We start from the raw sequence: 20,173 nt of genomic DNA on the forward strand, positions 1-20,173 counted from the left end.
AGCATATCGCTGGTGGGTGTGATTACTATATCAGATAAAGAAATCTCATTGAAGAATCTAACACAAATGTTTTGTTGGAGAAGACAGAATCATGTGGATTACCTCACAGTGATGATTTTATGTATTTGTTTAGTACCATTATGGTTTAGAGTTCTTTCACTTGAAGTTCACAGAGAAAAGAATTATAATGTCCATTTACAGATGAGGAAACTAAGGTTTAGAGAGGTAGGTGATGGGCCCAAAGTTGAACCAGGAGTAAGTTGAGCTGAATGGAGACACTGGGCTGTTTGGTGTCTGGGCAGTGCTGTGTCTCTTCAGCTCTGAAGCCCCTTTCACTACTGCTCTGTTTTATTCTAATTTAATGGAAAACAACAGTAAGACCTTCTTCATGGATTGCATTGTAAAAGGCAAAATGAGCTGGCTGCAGTGGCACACACCTGTAGTCTCAGCTATTCAGAGGGCTGAGGCAGGAGGACTGCTGGAGCCCAGAAGTTCAGGTCCAGCCTAGGCAACATAGTGAAACCTCATCTCTAAAAAGTAAACAACAACAAAAGGCAACATGAGGTCCTAACAGAGTATGGTAGAAAGGTCCTTGGACTAGGAGTCTGGAAGTGCCAGTTCTATTTTCAGTGGTGCACGAGTGGTTTTGTGATCTTATGTAATACTTGGCTTCTGGGCCTTTATTATTATTATTATATTTGATTTAAAATTTTATTTTTAATTTGCAAATAATTGTATATATTTATAGGGTACAAGGTGATATTTTGATATATGTTTACAGTGTGGAATGATTACATCAGGCTAATTAACAAATCTATCACCTTTAATACTTTTTCTGTAGTGAAAATATTTAAAATCTGTTTTATCAATTTTTAAATGTACAGTTCATTATTATTTATTATATTCAGCATTCAGTGCAATAGATCACTAAAGCTTATCTTCCTGTTTAACTGAAACTTTTTTTTTTTTTTGAGACGGAGTTTCACTCTTGTTGCCCAGGATGGAGTGCAATGGCACGATCTCGGCTCACCACAACCTCTGCCTCCCGGGTTCAAGCGATTCTCCTGCCTCAGCCTCCCAAGTAGCTGGGATTACAGGCATGCACCACCATGCCTGGCTAATTTTGTATTTTTAGCAGAGATGGGGTTTCTCCGTGTTGATCAGGCTGGTCTTGAACTCCTGACCTCAGGTGACCCACCCGCCTCAGCCTCCCAAAGTGCTGGGATTACAGGTGTGAGCCACCGCACCCGGCCTTACAGAAACTTATACTCTTTAGTCAACATTTCCCTCCATCTCCCTTCCTCCCCAGCCTCTGGTGACGATCATTCTACTCTCTACTTCTATGAGTTCAGCTTTTTTAGATTCCACATACAAGTGAGATTACGAGGTATTTGTCTTTCTGTGCCTGGCTTATTTCACTTAGCTTAATGTCTTCCAGGTTTATCCAGGTTGTCTCAAATGACAGAATTTCCCCACTTTTTAGGGCTGAGTAGAATTCTATTGTGTATGTATACATTTTTTTATCCATTCATCTAGTGACGGACACATAGGTTGCTTCCATATCTTAGCTATTGTGAATAATGCTACAATGAACAGGGCAGATATCTTCTCAGCATACTGAATTCAATTCTGTTGGTTACATACCCAAAAGTGGGATTGCTGGATCATATGATAATTCTATTTTTAATTTTTTGAGGAACCTCCATCTGTTTTCCATCATGGCTGTATTAATTTGTGTTTCCACCAACAGTGCACAGGGTTCTCTTTTCTCTACACCCTCAACAACACTTTATCTTCTGTCTTTTTCATGATAGCCATTCTGATAGGTGTGACATGATAACTCATTGTGATTTTTCTTTGCATTTCCCTGATGATTAGTGATGGTAAGCATTTTTTTCATATATCTTCTGGCCATTTGTACATCTTCTTTTGAGAAGTGTCTATTTAGGTCCTTTGCCCAGGCTCTGGGCCTTACTCAACTCTTCTGTAAAATAGAATTGGGAGTACAGTAGACATTCAGAAGTTACATATGTAATATTTTATGTTTGTACTATTTGTGAGTAACTGTAAAAAAGGCTTTGTAATCTTATGTAGATGTGAATTAAAACCAGGTGCTAAGAGGCTGGCATTGGGAGTTATATCTTGACTAGTATGTGAGCCTAACCCAGTATCCCCATCTTAAGATAGCTTTGTTGCTATTTCCGTATACATAGGAACTTTTGTGAAATGGCAAAACTGCGTATAAAAAAATTCCCACTGACTTTCATGGTATATTTATAGAATCATTAAGGATCTGAAAAATGACCACATAGAGCTTTACCCCATGTGGTGGGAGAAGTTGTATGCTAGATGCTTTTGAGTCAGAGAATTCTTGAAAGCTTTTAGGATATTTGCTGTCTATGCCTTGCAAAATCTTTTTTTGTATTTTTTGTAGAGTCAGGGTTTTACCATGTTGCCTCAGGCTGGTCTCAAACTCCTGGGCTCAAGAGATCTGCCTGCCTTGGCCTCCCAAAGTGCTGGGATTATAGGCATGAGCCACCACGCCTGGCTTCTATGCTGTATCCAGCTCTAAAATCCTATGTTTCTTTTCTCTCAGCCCAATAGGGGCACAAAACGTCCCCGGGATGATGAAGAGGAGGAGCAGAAGATGCGTCGGAAACAAACTGGTACTCGAGAACGCGGCCGCTATCGGGAAGAAGAAATGACTGTGGTGGAGGAAGCGGATGATGACAAAAAAAGGCTGCTTCAGATTATTGACAGAGACGGGGAAGAGGAAGAGGAAGAGGTAACGTGGCAGCGCTGGGTGGGAGCTAAGATGGCTGACCCTGTAAAACGTAATTTTGGGCCAAATACTCAGCTTGTCTGAGCTTCCCATCTTCATCTGTAAAATGAGGTTAAGAATTCATATTTCATCGTGTTAACGTGAAGGTTAAGTGGGCTAGTGCAGTTGGGAAAGCATCTTATGAGATGTAAAGAATGTGACAGAGTTTTAAAATTGTTCCATATTATGTACTGTAGGGGAGGGTCAGGGCAGGCTTCCTGGATCTTACTGAGGACACATAGAAGGCACTTGCATTATTATCTTTGAAAGAGGGGTCAAATTTCACCAAGTGGAAGGAAGGGCTTTTTGGGCAGAGAAAATGGTATTAGCAAAGCAACAAAAGTGGAGAAGTTTAATGGGTTCCACAGTATTAGGTATTTAGGTGTGACTGCAAAAGTACAGCTTAGGGAAGGAGATTCCTTGGGCCTTTCCCTTTGCTGTTCCTCAAGATGCGTTGGGGCCTTTCCACTCATTCCTGCCTCTGGACCTTTGGACTTCTGTGTCCTCTGTTGGAATGCTCGTCTCCCTTAATGCTTTGTATGACTGGTTTCTTCACATTCAGGTCTCAGTTCAGGTGTTTCCTCCTCCAAGAAGTCTTTCCTATGTAGCCCTGCAAGCCATTCTCTCATTTCCTCATTACTGTATTTTGTATATTGTCTGCATAGCACGTATCATGATTTGAAATTCTAGTTGTTTATTTTGCTCATTGCTGTCCTCCTCCCAGCCGCCCATGAAAACAGAGACTGGCTCTGTTCTGTTCACAGCTCTATCTTTGGCACCCAGAGCAATACCTAGCTCTTGGTAGGCCCTTAATAAATATTTATTGAATGAATAAATGAATGAAGCTGGGAAGAGTAGAGGTAAAATATCAGTGATTAAAAACAAAATGACCTTACCTCTGTGTCTTTTTAAATCTTTAAGTGTTAACTTGTGTGTTATTTCACTCTGGCATTTTGTTCAATATGAATTACAGAAATAAGAGTCTTAAGAGCCAGCTGTTTTTTGGTTCTCTCAAAGACACGATGCTAAGTTTGGATTAAAAAATGAGGCTGGCTGTGAATCTGAGAAGAAGAAAAAATGGATTCATATTCCAAAAAGGTCTTTACTGTGTTGTGACAATAGCTCTGTCTTTATTAGGATTTGTACTAGTGCTAATTTGGGGGTCTGCCGCTAAAAGATGATGGCACTTTAGAAATACGTGGTGGGAGACAGTCCTGAATTTTTTAATTTCCTCTCTGAGGGCAGCAGCCTTGCCAGGGCTTAGACAAACAGTGTGTGTAGCACATCCTCCCTCCCTTCCCTCCTCACCAGCTTCTGCTCAATCTGTTAGCCCTGCAGCAGCAGTTAATTGGCAGGTATAATTCCCATGTAGGGCAAGGCTGGTACTGGAGGATTAGGATAGTAGCTGTCATGGGTAAGTGGTTTCTAGCCTGGGAGACAGAAATGTAATGTGGGACCAACCTTTCTGTTAAGGGACAGGGAAAAAGAGATCGCTTTGTAAAAATGACACATGGAAGGCTACAAGTCCAGGAGTTATTTTCTCACTGCCACCGAAGTCCCATTTGATGAAAAACAAGTGATGTTTGCCCCTGTAAAGTCACGTGAACTTGTAAAATATTATTGTCCTTTTTGTGCTACATCATCAGCATTCATCTTTCTGAAATCTCCCTCTGGTTTCTGACGTTGAGCTATTAGAGATACTGCTGTGGCTGATGACTAAGACTGATAATTCAGTTTTCCCCCAGTGTTGGAGAGAAATTAAAGGAGGGAAGGCCAAACCCCGGAGAGGCTAGGACTTCGGAAATCCCGTGAGAGCTGTGTTAACACTAATGTGGTTTTTCTCCAGAGTGGGGCAAGATGTTAGCTAAGAAAAAAAAAGTAGCAGATATTGAGCTTACTTGAAAGTGATTTAACCCTTTCCTAGAAATGTTTTGATTATTTTAGTTAAATTCTAGTGGTATGTTGGGTACATTGTGCCTGTTGCTGATAATAACCATAACAGCTTGCATTCATGTAGTTTACAAAGTAGTTTTATGTACATCCTTTCTTTAGGTCATCTCTATGACCTTGAGAGATAACAGGTAACATTTTCATTCATCCCCTCCCCTCCCCTCCCCTCCCCTCCTCCCTTCCTCCATTCCTCAGATCTTCACTGAGTACCTGCTGTGTGCCAGACACTGGAGAGTCTACTTATGCCAGAGAACAAGTAGACATGGGCTAGCAATGGGAGTCTTTGCATTGGTTTGGGGTTGGAGAGATTATCTGGGCAGATCCTGCCAGATCCTTACGTAGATCATGTGAGGGATTTGGGATTTTATTCTAAGTGTGTAGTGGATGAGTTCAGGAAAGACTTAGGAGATAGAATTAGCTGGACTTGATGAAGCTTTGAGAAATATATTCAGCAAAGTAACATTGTCCCATGGCTAGTAAGTAGTGAAGCTAGGCTCTGAGTCTTGACTGAGCCAGGACTCTGACTTGTTTTTACTGTGTCAGGGAACCTGTCTTTAAGCTGTAGACCCTGGGGAGGAGGTGGGGATTCAATAGAGAACCTTGGGATCTAGGAGTCATTGGTATAATCTAAGAAATGTGTCATGCTGAAAATGAATTTATGGATAGCTCCCACTTAAAACCCCATATGTGGAAATAGAAATTTAATAATAGAATAATAGCTAACATTTTTGAGTACTTATAAAATTATGGGATGATTCAGTGCTTTCCAAAAGGATCTATTTCAGGTTCTCTTAATAGCAGTTTCTTTATTGCTTTTAGGTGTGAGTTATGGTCAATGACTACAAAGCTGTGAAGCTTTGAGTTGGGATAGTATGAAGAGAAGCAGGGTGCATTGCAGCACATTAATTTAAACTGGAAGGAAACTGAAGATAAAACGTGTGAAATTTCAGTGTAGATTTTTTGGAGAAAAAATGACTTAGTTTTCAAATATTCATTTTATTTGCTTTCATAGGTATTATTCCAATGTATGAAGCCAGAAAATTCTGTACAGTCTACTAGCTTTTTTTTGCATTCTCTAGGCAAGGTTACTAAATTCTTGATGCTACTTCAGGATTCAAAGTACCTGTCTGAATTCCTTCTCAGCATCTAGTAAGTACCAGGCAAAGTAATATATAAGAAATGCTAAGCAGTGACTATAGCTAATTAACAACCGTTCTTAGTTTACGCACTGTGCAAAAACAGGCAGTAGGTTGGATTTGGCTCATGGGCTGCAGTTGCCAACTTCTGCTGTAGGAAAAGATTAAGGGTCACTGTCACTGACTCAGAGTTTGACCTTAAACAATTCTTTTAAACCTGTCAGTCTTATCTTACATGTATAGCAAAGGATGACAAGGTAAATGTATAATAATATTATCTAATATTGTTGCTTACTCTCTGCCATACAGTGTGCTCAAGAAATATTTGTTGAATGAGTGAGTCTTTAACACCTTTTCTTTTTTTTTTTGAGACAGAGTCTCCCTCTCTCACCCAGGCCGGAGTGCAGCGGCACAGTCTCGGCTCACTGCAACCTCTGCTTCCCAGGTTCAAGTGATTCTCATGCCTCAACCTCCCGAGTAGCTGGGACTACAGGCATGTGCCTGTATTTTTAGTAGAGATGGGGTTTTGCCATGTTGGCCAGGCTGGTCTTGAACTCCTGACCTCAAGTGATCTGCCCACCTTGGCCTCCTGAAGTGCTGAAGTGCCCAGTCTTTAACACCTCAAACTGAATTTCCTGTGTTACAGATAGTGGGCATTGTGTGAGACACCCAATGTGATATACCCGAAAAGAAGCATGTGATTACAGGCCCTTACTCCTCATTGTAATTGGAGAGATAAAGTGTGTACTGTGGCCAGGCACAGTGGCTCACACCTGTAATCCCAGCACTTTGGGAGGCCAAGGTGGGCAGATCACGAGGTCAGGAGATCGAGACCATCCTGGCTAACACGATGAAACCCTGTCTCTACTAAAAATACAAAAAAATTAGCTGGGCATGGGGGCATGTGCCTGTAGTCCCAGCTACTCGGTAAGCTGAGGCAGGAGAATCGCTTGAACCTGAGAGGCAGAGATTGCAGTGAGCTGAGATCATACCACTGTACTCCAGCCTGGGCGACAGAGCAAGACTCCATCTCAAAAAACAAAACAAAACAAAACAAAAAAAGTGTACTGTACATTGAACCCAGAAAGGTCAATGGCAGAGTGAGGTGGGGTATAAGAGCCACAGGAAAGTAGTGACAATGAATGTGAAACCCCTGTGGACTGAAGTTTTTGCATTTGTCTCTTTGTACTAGGAGGAGCCATTGGATGAAAGCTCAGTGAAGAAAATGATCCTCACATTTGAAAAGAGATCATATAAAAACCAAGAATTGCGGATTAAGTTTCCAGACAATCCAGAGAAGTAAGGTTCTGTTCTACTGATACCATGTCTCCTCTGTGGCGTTTCGTTGGCTAATTTTGTTTTGGTTTTGGTTTGTTTTGGCTTTTGTGATTTGGGCCAGGAATCCCAGGATGACCCCCATGTTTGGGAATTCAAAGTCAGTGATACTCAGGGCTGTGGTTTATTACACAGGGCACACAACAGGATCAGCAAGGGAAAAAGACACATCAGGTGGCATCTGGAGAAATTCAGATACAGGCTTCCTATGTTTTCTCCTTCCCAGTGGGTGGGATTATACAAACATGCTTCTTTCTTCAGCAATGAAATGCATCAACATGTGTGCAGTGATGCTGTCCAGGGAAGCCCATTTCAGACTCTGAGTTCAGGGTTTTTATGGAGGACTGGTCATGTAGGCATTCTCTGCCTGTAATAACAACCAAAATTATAGGCTCCTGGAAGGAAAGCAGCTGTTCAGTGCCCCGGGCTGACAAAGCAGCAACCTTATCACTTAGGGAACATTTCAAAAGCCAAATTCCTGGCTGCCAGCCTAGGGCCAGCCTTGTAAGCTAGCCCTTTTCAAGATCAGCCCTGCAGTTAACATATTAACTCTCCTGCATTATTCTTTTCAGTGCTCAAAGAAGACTGATCGTGCCTGCCGTTAGTGATAGCTTTACTGTGGAGATCATGTCAGAGGCTCTGAAGTTAGACAGATATTGGTGTGATACGCACATGCCTTTGAATAAGTTACTTCCACTTTCTTAGCCTTGGGTGTCTCATCTGTATAAGGAAATAATGCCTTCCTCACAGGGTTGTATGAAGATTAAAGGAGAATAATGTAAGTGTTTAGCTTAGTACCTGGCACATAGTAGATGCCCATGAGATGATAGTTAACGTGAGTTTTACTACACTGGCACCTCGGTGCACTATGAAGTGCTATGTGAGGAATCTGGCATCTTTCAGTCAGTCTTGAATCCTAACCAAGGGGACTTTCACATTTATACGATTTTAATGTTCTAAACCTCTCTTTCTTTCCCTATCTTTGTCCCTCCCAGGACATACAATTTTAATGAATCTTAATATGCCCAAGTCCCCCAGGCAATTAACAATTGAGTAGTACAGGCTTTGCACTCAAGTTTTTAGGTTACTAGGGAGACTGACTGTAAAGGCAAGGTAGAAGGAAATAGACACTTTAAAAGAGATATAATAGGAGAAGAAACAGTAAATACCAAGTTGGCGGCTATTGAGGGTGTCATAGAAAAGATAGTAGTTGAGCTGGGCCTTGAAGATTCATTTTTATTAGGCGGAAAAGAACACAGGAAGGCATGCCAGGCAATATGAGGAGCATGAACAAAGGCACAGAGGTGTCAGCGGGCACAGAGTCTTCATGGCAACCTAGAGAGGCCAGCATGGTCAACTATGTTGTCCCTGTGCTGTGGATGAGAAGGCAGAGTGGGGAGAATGTGGTTACTGGGCCTAGGGCCACAGCCCTCTTTGATAGTAGGAGTAGCTATTAATAGATCAGGGCCCAGCTTATCCAGCATCAGAGTCCTATCAGGTTTTGTACTGATCTCCACCATACAGGAGCACTGTGTGTGTGTGTGTGTGTGTGTGTGTGTAATTACACAAGTAATGCATGAATAGATTGTCATTCTGAAAATACCAGTGGTACATAAGTAGAGTGAAAAATGAAAGTTTTCCTTCACTACTCTGATCCCTTTCCATTCCTCTGCCTAGAGGAACCTTGTGAACAGTTAATTATGCAAATGTATTTGTTTCTACTTAAGTGATACTGTGCATATTCTGCACCTTGATTTTTTGGGTCATCTAACAGATCTAACAGATCTGTCCAGGTGGTACATGCATATCTACCTTGTGTTTTTTTAATTGGTGCATAGTATTTCATGGTTTGGAAATACCATGACTTATTTAATTATTTTCTATTAATGGACATTTGATTATTTTAAAATCGGCTTTTATGAAAAATGCTATAGTGAACCTACTTGTACATGTGTCTTTGTGTGCATATATTTCCATAGGATAGATACCTAAATTTTGGATTCCCAGATTGAAGGGTATGTACATTTTAATGATAGCTACTGCCAATTTTCTCACTGTATTTTTAAATTCTCCCCCCAGCAGCAGCATCTCTTTTCTTGTGTTCTTGCCCACAATGCATGTGATCAGTCTTTAACATTTTTGCCATTTGTTTTGTTGTTATTTCTGTACTCAGTGGTTCCTGCATTAGACTCTGTTCCTTTTAGGAGATGGACTGTGTCTTGTTTGTCTCTAGTGCCTACCACAGTACTTGCCTTGCTGTAGGTGTTCAGTAAACATGAGAGAGCTTATGTAGTCCCTGTCGTCTTTATTACATCCCCATTGCTTGAACCTAAGGATACATTATGAGGAAGCTATGCTGCGGGCTAATGACACTGGAAATTTAAGAAATTCAGTTTACTTCTTTGAACACCAGTATTTCCTTCGCCTGCTTGGTAGATACACGTCTCTCAATTTGGAGCAGAGTTTCTGCAGGTTATGTTCACCATCTACATCTTAGGTACCTTAGTGTTACAGTTCATTAACTGGTTTTAAGACAATGTGATTTTATTTAAAAAAACGGTAGTGTTTTCCATTCAGACAAAATGTATATACTATTTTAGTTTTAAAATCTGAGCATATGAAAATGGAAATTGTGCATAAAGAACTTTTTTTTTCATGTCGAAAAGCAGTTAGGAAACTACATTGTGTTTTAACCTTGAGTTCTTGAATTCTCACTGGTGCAGTGTCTTTCGTAATTCTCTAGATCAGCGAGGTGAAATTAAGATGAAAATTGCTAGAGTGTATTCGGATGAAACTTTCCGGTTGAGATCAGAAACATTCAAATTTATTTTCCCATATATCCAATTGTCATTTTGATCGCATACCCAAAAATGCCTCTCTTCATTTGACTGCATTTGAGATTCAGTTGACAGTTCTCCTTATGCACCCTCCAATTTGCACTGCGTGATCTTTCTCCTAAACACCACATTGACTAGAGTGTGCTGTTTCCCTAGAAAGTCCTTTAATAGTTCTTCTCTTCATTTTTGCAGGGACAGAATTACTTAGTTTACTGATTTTCAACCTTTTTGGTCTCAGGATCTCCTTGTACTCTTAAATTATTGAATATCCCAAAGTGCTTAGAAAATTCTGGCAAATACAAGAACAGACAAGCACACATTTCATTAGCCATCAGGGCGGTGATGTCATCATGTCATGGAGCCCTTCAGAAAACTCCATTGTACACTCCTGAAAGAATGAGAGTGAAAAAGGCAAATGGTGTCTTAGATTTATTATAAAATAGTTTTGATCTTATAGTTCCCTGAAAGGATCTCCAGCCACCCCGCTACCCCATCCTGGGGTCCTAGGACAACACTTTGAGAACTGCTGATTTACTTGGATGGAGGGAGCATCATGTTCCCCCAGCAGTGATTGCATTTAGGACTTACCAATTTCTGTGGCTTTCCCAGTGTTTTTGAGCTTTGCTGGTCATTCGCTGATATTCACCCTTGTGGTTGAAGGAGAATATCCTGCTGGTCTGAAGCAAATGCACATGGGCAGCCTAGGAAAATATTCTCTGTCATATTAGATGGAATCGATGACCCCATCTCAGCCTGGGTTACTGTTTTAATATGTTGCTCTATTGCTCTCCCGTCACCTCTAACTTGATCCTTTCCCCCAGCTGTGAGTCATCTATTGCTGAAGGTATGCCTAATTCCTAAAGACGGTTCTCTGCAAATAGTAGTGTGTGCTTTAAATGAGTAGGCTCATGAGTAGGCTGTGCTTGGTCAGGCAAAACAGAAGATGACTGTTATAGCATAACAAACTTGAGGGTACATAGATTCATTGAGTACTTGTATGTGCCAGCTATTATTAGGCACTGTATATATATTATCTCTTTTAATCCTCACTATAGGAAGATAAGGAAATCAGGGTCTAGCAATAAGTTAGTTAATATTCTGTGTCTTCCTTGATCAGGTTGGGACATCACGCTCTGTGTTCCAGTGACACTTCTCTTGGGTAGTACTAGACACGCTTATAATTAATGGTTTGTAATAGATTATTTATATTTAATGGAGGCCAGAAACTGGGATTATTTTATCTGTTATATCCTCAGTGCCTAACACAGTGACTGGCACCTAGTATGTGCCTAGTAAATATTTGTCAATTCACTGTTCATGGCCACACCTCTAGTAAATAGCATGGCTGGGAGTATGACCCAGGTCAGTCTCATTCCCAAGTCCAGCATTTCTCACGGTATCTTGTTACTCACATAACACTGGACCCAGTATATTTTTGTAATATTTCCCTGCTTGCAGTTTTATTCTCTGCTTGTTTGTTTTGTTTTGATAATTTTCTGACTTCCTAAACTTAAAAGCACTGGGTTAAGACCATATTTGGAAGAAGAATCTCAAAGTTGGAAGGAACTGAGAAGCACAGTCTATTCTACCATCTAACTCTTGGTATTTTTTTTTTTTAATGCCATCCATTATTAACTATCCCAGTGAGAAGGATCTAACTTTCCAAAGAAAGCTATTCCATCATTTGGCAGCTTTGACTCTTAAAATTTCAACTCAGAATGAGAAAGCATTTCAACAAATTCTTATATGAGATGTATCTAGACTCCTTAGAATCTTGGTTGTTTCCCTGAATTGGTTTCCACATCCCTCCTAAAAGATGGTTCCTTGAACAGATGTCACAAAGTTTTAGGGTCATTGAATCAGCATAACTCTGTATTGTCCTCTTTTAAGTACCCTAAAACCACCGTAGCACTTGTGGCAGCTGTTTTCATCTGTGCCCCCATTTACAGGCATCTCCCAAGTTTCTGTGTTGAACCAAGGCCTGCGTCAGGTGCTGGATGTCCAGAGATGAATAAGAAATTGTCTCTGGCAGAACTGTCTCGTGTTCTGATTTGTATTACAGTTATGGTTCAATAAAGCCATCAAGTTCAGAAAGAAACACATGTGCCCTTATGAAACTGTATCTCTCCCAGCCTTTACATTTGTACTTGACTTTTTGGTTCACTGCAGTTTTCTGTGTGGATCCCAGGTATTTTTCCTTTGGTTAGATTTGGCACATCATTATTGCCTGTCAGGAACTTTTGAATTGATTCTGTCAGCTGCTGTGCTTACTGTCTCTTTAAGCTTTGTGTCATATAACCTTTTTTCATTTTGCCTTTTATGTATCTTTGCTCATGTTATTGGTTAAAAAAATATAATAAAATACTTGATCTAAACAGGCCTAAGGACAGACCCCTCCAGGTGACTAACAATCGTTCAATTACTTTATTTATTTATTTTTTGAGACAGAGTCTCGCTGCATTGCCGAGGCTGGAGTGCAGTGGCACGATCTTAGCTCACTGCAACCTCCACCTCCCAGGTTCAAGCAATTCTCCTGCCTCAGCTTCTCGAGTAGCTGGGATTACAAGTATGCGCCACCACACCTAGTTAATTTTTGTGTTTTTAGTAGAGACGGGGTTTCACTCTGTTGGCCAGGCAGGTCTCAAACTCCCGACCTCAAGTGACCCACCCACCTTGGCCTCCCAAAGTGCTGGGATTACAGGCATGAGCCACCACGTTTGCTGTCGATCACCCAAATCACCAGATCTTATACTGCACTCAGCACAATTTTTTTTTTTTTTTTTTTTTACTGTTTAGTGCCCAGTCTCCCTTGCCAGTTCTTCCAAGTGAACTGGAAAAACCTTTTGTCAGGTTGTTCTCCAGAAATCTTGTATACACATACTCACATAAGGCAAATAAGCCTTAGAGGTTTGCTGAGGCCTTTGGGTTCAAGGATTATGTAGATCTCCTGGCCCATGGAATATTTGAATCCTTCTGCACCAGCCTTACTGAGTCATGATTCTGATTTAGCTTCCACACTTCAAGTGATCTAAAAAAATAATCTATTTGCAAGCAGAGAAGGAAGCCTTTTAAAAAAAAGGTATTGGGGGAAAATCTTGTTAAAATAGTTATGAAATTTACTTGGAATAATAAATGAGAACAGGCAAGGAAACACTGAAAAATAAAAACAACAAGGGAGTTGCTTGCAGTAACACGCATAAAACATACTATAAAGCTATAACAATGTGGAAGTGTGGTCCTGACTCAGGAATTTACAGACGAATCAATGAAATGGAGTGAAAAACCCAGAAACAGAATAAAGTACACATTAAAATTTTGTGTATGATAGATGACATTTCTTTAAATCTCTGGGGAAAGATAGATTATAGTATTGGAGCACTTGGCCAAACATTTGCAGAAAATAAAGTTAGATTTGTGCCCTATATCAATACATTAAAATAAATTTCAGATAGATTAAATATTTAAATATATAAACATAAAAATACATCATAAATATATCTTCTTTTAGCACAGAAAATATTTTGCTCAGGATACATGTAAAATAGAGTTCATAAAGGCAAAGATTTTGCTACTTGAACTTTTTAAAACCTTTATGTCAAAAGGAAAAAAAAAAACCTTTATGTCAAAAAGCACAATGTACAAATTAAAGGGCAAACACTTTTCTCTGATTAATTTTTTTGCAGTGTAGGATAGAGATTAATTTCCTTAATATACGGTGTTTATAAATCTATAAACAAAATGAGCATCCTAATAAGAATGGGCAAAGAAGAAATACAAATAGTAAACATTAGAAGAATGTTAACCATCTTACTATCAGAAATGCAAAATACAAAATGAGTTGTCTTTTCTATCTCAAATTGGAGGAGATACTGTTTGTGAAGAGGGTAAAGGGAAATAGGCACTTCATGCACTATTGGTACTTTTCTGGCAAAATATATCAAAATCTATTTAAGTCATGCGTACTCTTTGACTTGTCCCTTTCCTTCCTGGGAATTTATCCTAACACAGTAATTAGGAATGCATACATCTTAGTGTCATTTGTTAAAGGGAAAAAAAATGGAAATTATCTGAATGCCTGACAAAGGGGGATTGGTTAATTAAATCACAGTACGTCTACTCAAGGGAATATTGTGTGGCCATTAATCTATGACTTAGAACAGGGATTGTAGATAAGCTTAATCTGCCACACCCAGCCTGTGATTGATTCATAGTCTCTTCTTGGAACACTGTGTTGAGAAGGATTCTGAGGCCAGCCATCTTGGCTCAGCAGGGAAGAGTGCTGTGGTGAGTGAGGGATTTTGCCATGGAGAAGGAGAAGGACCCATAGCAGTTTGTCAGGTATTGGCTTCTCCTATTGTAGTAGAATAATGATAAGGGGAATTATTTAGCCTATATTAACAACAACAGCAAAATGAATATGGAACTGTATACTATATAGGCTTACTTTTTGGGGGGAAAGTCTGTGAGTTGAGAAGAATGACTTAAACATACAGGCAAACATACATTGTATTGAAGCAGTTGGTCAAACATTCACAGAAAATAAAGTTAGATCTTTGCCTTATATCATACACTGAAATAGAATTTAAGAGTCTGTGAGTTGAGAAAAAGGCTTAAACATACAGAGTATTATCAATGGTTATTTTTGGTTAGTAGGCTTATGGATAATTTGTTTACATTTTTGAGGGCTTGCTTTTCTTTCCCCGGTTTTCTGCAAAAAGGATACTGTAATTGGGAAAAAATATATAAGCATATACTTAAAAATATTAATGGAGAAAAACAGTAATAGATATTGTCTAAAATATGGGCATGTTTTAAAGAATTCTAAGTCTCTAGATTTTGTTGCTTACCGACTCCAGATTTTTGGAGAAGCTGTATCTACCCAGCCCCACAGCATCTGGAAGTTGATGAGTCCTGTGTGACTTCAAGAGTCCCTGCTTGTGTTCCTTTTCTTTGTGCCCTCAATTTAATTCAGTAGGCATCTGTGGATATAAGAGACAAAGATACATTTCCTGTCTTTAAGAAGTTCACTTTCTAGAAGAGAAGACAAACATATTACAGTAATAGTAGCAGCAATAGTAATGAGAACAAATACTTACATAGTGCTTTTTATATGGTAGACATTGTTCTCAGTGCTTTATATGTCCTTACTCATTTACTCTTTACAGTGGCCCTGTGAGGCAGATAACCTTATTGTCCCTATTTACAGAAGAAACTGAGGCATAGAGAGGCTAATTAGGTGGCTAAGCCAGGTTCAAACCCAGGTAGTCTGACTCCAGAGTCAGTTTAACCACTGCTTCCTCTCAGTCACTCTCAGTCAGGTATTGTTCAGTTGCCTTACACCAGATTAGCTCATTTCCATCTCAGAACAAACCTTCCTGTCTTGTTCATCCAAGGCTTAATCGGCATTTCTTGTATGTCAAACACCGGGGGAGGGCATGCAGCGTGAATGCAAAGTAGTTCTGTTCTTAGTGCCTGGGCATAGGTTTGTTGAAAGGTTCAGGTATAGAAATGTGAGTAAAGTATCATGCTGTGTAAAGTTGGTGGTGATTGTAGGATGCCAGAGACTAGGTCTGCTTTTCTTTGGTATCTGCCTCTGAATCAGCTCCAAAGAGGAGGAAGAGGGAGGGCATTTTTGGATACAGAAAATCTTATCTTCTTTGGTAAGGGGAATAACTGGCCCTTGATCTGAAGTGGGAAGTAAGAGAAACCCTTTTTGGATGGGTAGTAGGATAACTATGTTCAGGGCAACAGAGTGAATTGCCACACCAAGGGGGTAATGGTAGCTAATCTATAGGACTGGTGGACAGATCGTTTAGTGCTACAAAATGCTTCGGGAGCCTCTGAAAGGCAGCTTGTGACTGCAAGAGTAAGGGAACCCTGTAATGAGATCTGAATCCAAGATTGATTTTTGTAATGAGGAAATCGATTTTCCCAAGGAAATTGTGTGACAGTATGATGTTTGGATGAGTGTACTTCTTGGTTGGTCTGTTGTAGACACTTTGACAGATTGTCTTGTTGTCTAGATTGTTGCTGTTTGCTCCTCATTGCTGATAGTGCCCCTTTCCTTCTAATGATGTCTTGTTTTCCCTCCTAGGTTCATGGAATCCGAGCTGGACCTAAATGACATCATTCAGGAGATGCACGTAGTGGCCACCATGCCAGACCTGTACCACCTTCTGGTGGAGCTGAATGCTGTACAGTCGCTTCTCGGCTTGCTCGGACACGATAATACAGATATCCTTTCAGATCTGACCTCAGTAGGAGAGCTGACATGATGGGGAAGTGCTGTTACTCTCTCTCCTGTCTCTCTTTGTAGATGTGTACTATAAAATCTGATGCTCTGTTTCCATTCTAATTATCTTCTGTCTTGAAACACACAATGCTTTTTACTCATTTGAAAACCTGGTTTTTCTCTATTAACAAATCTTGCAAAATCTTGGGCAATCCTTAAAATTGTCCTATTTGCTCTTATTAGTACTAGAATTCATTGTGATATATCTGTTCATACATTAACAGCTTTACTTTTCAGGATCCGGATTGGAAGGCCCCTTATGGGGGCAAAGCCAGACAGATTTGAATGTGTAAATCTAGGCATCTTTCTGCTAACTGATGGTCCAGTGGACTTGAGACTAGAGGACATAGTGAACCATGGTAGAAAGCACATTTGGATGTCCAGGAGGACAGGGAAGCTGTTCTGTTTTGTTCATTCCTATATTTCCAGTTCCTGAAAACAAGGCTGAGTGTGGTGGCTTGTGCCTGTAATCCCAAGACTTTGGGAGGCCAAGGTGGTTAGATCACTTAAGGTCAGCAGTTTGAGACCACCCTGGCCAACATGGCGAAACCCTATCTCTAAAAATATAAAAATTAACTGGACGTGGTGGTGCACGCCTGTAGTTCCAGCTACTCGGGAGGCTGAGGCAGGAAAAACTGTTGAACCTAGGAGGCAGAGGTTGCAGTGAGCCGAGATCATGCCACTGTATGCTACTCTGGGCAACAGAGTGAGTGGGACTCCATCTCAAAAAACAAACAAAAAAGACTGAGTACACAATAAATAGCATTTAATATTTGTTGAGTGCATGTTGGACCTAAACAGACAATCTAGGTTTGACTCTCAGCCGCATTTTTGTGTGAAAGACGGTGCCCCTCCACAACTTGTATTCTTTTTTGCACAGGTAGAGTTAATAACTTTTGTCTTTCAGTGTTATTTTTATTTTTATTTGTTTTTAGAGACAGGGTCTTGCTTTGTCACCCTGACTGAAGTGCAGTGGCATAATCATAGCTCACTACAGCCTCAAACTCCTAGGCCTAAGTGATCCTACTCCTTAGCCTCCTGAGGAGGGACTACAGGTGCATATCACCATGCCTAGCTAATTTTTTTTAATTTAATTTTTTGGAGATGGATCTTGCAATGTTCCCCAGGCTGGACTCAATCTCCTGGCCTCAAGTGATTTTGCCTCAGCCTCTGGAGTAGCTTTCCATGTTACTGAGAGGATCAAAGGAGTGTGTAAGTGCTGAGCACAGTTCCTGATACATAGTAGGCACTTGGTAAATGTTACTTGTCACTGAATCTGATTCGTGACTTCCAAAACCATTTTATACTTTATCTTGGCTATCAGGTGTGCAGTAGCTTTATTGCAAAGGCTTTTGATGTGCCTGTGGACAGGGTTATGTTCATTAAACCAAATTCTCTTCTAGTAGTTGTTCTGTTTGAATCCAGATTTCCAAAGGTAAGAGACAAATGTAGTTAGTCTGCTTGAGTGATATTCACAGGGAATCTGCTGTTGCTTCATGTTATTTTCATCTTTCTGGTAATCTCTCTCCTGAGAGCGTGTCTGACTAAGTTCTTGCCTGGCTGATAATTCTCATAGAAATAAATCAGTGAATAATTTTAATGCAGGCTTCTTGAAGGGCAGTCTTAAGACATTTCTGCTGCTTCATGTAATGTTAGATAGCATCAAGAATTGATCTGTTAGCTCCCAGATTTATGACTTTGTTCACCAGGGTTTGCTGTGGGGTTCTGGGTTGTATAAGAACCCTAGTTAGCTTGCTGCTGAGTGAGCTCAGTGTATGGTCTCATGAAATTCATTCAGTAGACCTGCTGTGAGTGCTCATGATGTACCAGGCACTGTGCTAGGCCCTTAGGAACCATAAGCTGTGCTGGTTGCTCAAGCAGCATCAGTCAGTAAGTACATATTGGGTATTGTCTTGGTCTGTTTGGGCTGCTATAACAAAATACCGTAAACTGGGTGGCTCATAAACAACAAAAATTTATTTCTCACAGTTCTAGAGGCTGGGAAGTTCAAGACCAAGGCACCAGCAGTTTTGGTGTCTGGTGAGGGTCTGCTTCCAGGTTTGTAGATAGCTGTTTTCTCACTGCGTCCTCACATGGTGGAAGGAGTGAGGGAGCTCGCTGTGTCTCTTTTTAGGACACTAATCCCAAGGGCCCCACCTCCAAGTACCATCACATTGGGGATAGGCTTCAACATATGAATCTGTGGGGGGATATAAACATTCCATCTTTGGCAGGTAACTGCCATATGCCTAGCTCTATTCTGGGCACTAATGGTGTTCACAGACTCAGTGACTACGAGTTCTGGTTGTTGCTTCACATTTCAGTTCACCTACAGAAGGGTAGATTTCAGAATCTGATCAGACCTTAGAGAGGACTTAGCTCAGTACCTTGTTTGTTTCTACTTAGTGACAAGTGTGAGGTCCAGTTGTTGGACAGCTAACTTGAAGTTAAGACAGGCACTCCAGGTCTGTGATTTTCAGTCCAGTGTTCCTCCAGTGCACCTCGGGTCTTCCTGTGGGATTTACGACATTGCTGACAGAGTCGCATGGTCACCTGTTACCCTGTATATTAGTACAGAAATGACTTATTTTCTTTCTGGAAACACCACTCTCATTCTTTTTTCTATTCCTGCTAACTCAAAATAATAGTAGCAGCTTTTGGAAGATACTGACATTTTGCTGATTCACCAGCCTGGCTCCTGCTGGGGAGAAGACTGACACAAAAAACACTGCTCGACATCGGCATATTTGGGAAAGGCAAGGGCACAGATGTTCCAAGTTGTTAAGTTCTGGTCTTTAAAAAGGGAAAAAACACATCCCCCTATAATAACTTTGACAGATTGCCATTTCCCTCCTGTTTTCTGAGAGCTAAACTGTTTTTTTTTTCCTCTTGTATGCCAACCTGCACCCAACTGCCCTAACGATATTTTTTAAAATCTGATTTTTAATTATGTCTTACATCAAATTTAAAGTGCATTTGAAATTTTTAAAATTACCTAATTTTAATTAGAGGCAGCAAATAGGGGTAAATGTCATCCTCCTCAAAGTACGATTTTTCTTGAAAGTGATTTCAGGAAAGGGCAGGTCCTCTTGACTTGCATCTACCATATCCTCTGTTGGTCGGAATGTTGCTCTCCCTGCAACACTGCACTCTGCTGCTTGTCTTATCTGTGATCTATAATAGAAATTTTTCTTCAGGAAACGGTTGTTAGCAATTTACTGTTGTACAGCTGTAACTGCCCAAAACACCTTACCATGAATAAACAATTTCATGGCAGTCATGACTTAAATTTTTAATCTTTTTTAACTCTTCATTTATCAACCAAGACCATATATGGCTGGTTATGTTCCCAGCAAGCACAGGTCATCTTTGCTTCATCCTCCTCTGCGAAAACATAAACTGTAGGGATTTTAATTCGATCAGAGCCTGGTTTGTTGTAACCTTAAGAGGCAGAGGATGTGAGAAAACAGCTTGTGCCTCATCCTTTCAACCGTGAGAAGCAGCTTCAGAGTTTATTCTGGCGCTCTGCATCACTGCTGCTGGTGAGTGCTTGTCAGCGCTTCTGTGCCTCATCTGCCCCCTTGAGAGGCTGGAGCCCAGCTATCGGTTGGCTGCAGAATGGATTCTGATCTGTGGAGAGCATATCTTGGGGGGTGGGGAGCACACACCTCACATGGTTTTGGAGGGTTACTCTAAATGCAGTCGGAGGCAGCAGAAGGTGGAATCCAGCAGCTGCTGCCTTTTCAAAATAATGCTTTTTAAACACTTTTTCCTTTAAAGTAATTCATTAAATGTGTTTAGA

The 20,173-nt window shown here is 40.5% G+C and overlaps 1 protein-coding gene across 2 annotated transcripts in view; it reads left to right on the plus strand.

The window, feature by feature from the left end:
* CTNNBL1 (catenin beta like 1) overlaps positions 1-20,173 on the plus strand; it is a 177,191-nt gene that overhangs the window by 35,118 nt on the left and 121,900 nt on the right. Inside the window, 3 exon segments of one of the 2 annotated variants that reach the window (NM_001246652.1) lie at positions 2,597-2,785; positions 7,100-7,206; positions 16,174-16,313. In NM_001246652.1, coding sequence (NP_001233581.1) covers positions 2,597-2,785; positions 7,100-7,206; positions 16,174-16,313 — 436 coding nt within the window. 2 annotated transcript variants of the gene reach the window in all.

Source organism: Pan troglodytes, chromosome 21 (assembly GCF_028858775.2).
Source record: "Pan troglodytes isolate AG18354 chromosome 21, NHGRI_mPanTro3-v2.0_pri, whole genome shotgun sequence".
Lineage (NCBI taxonomy): Eukaryota > Metazoa > Chordata > Mammalia > Primates > Hominidae > Pan > Pan troglodytes.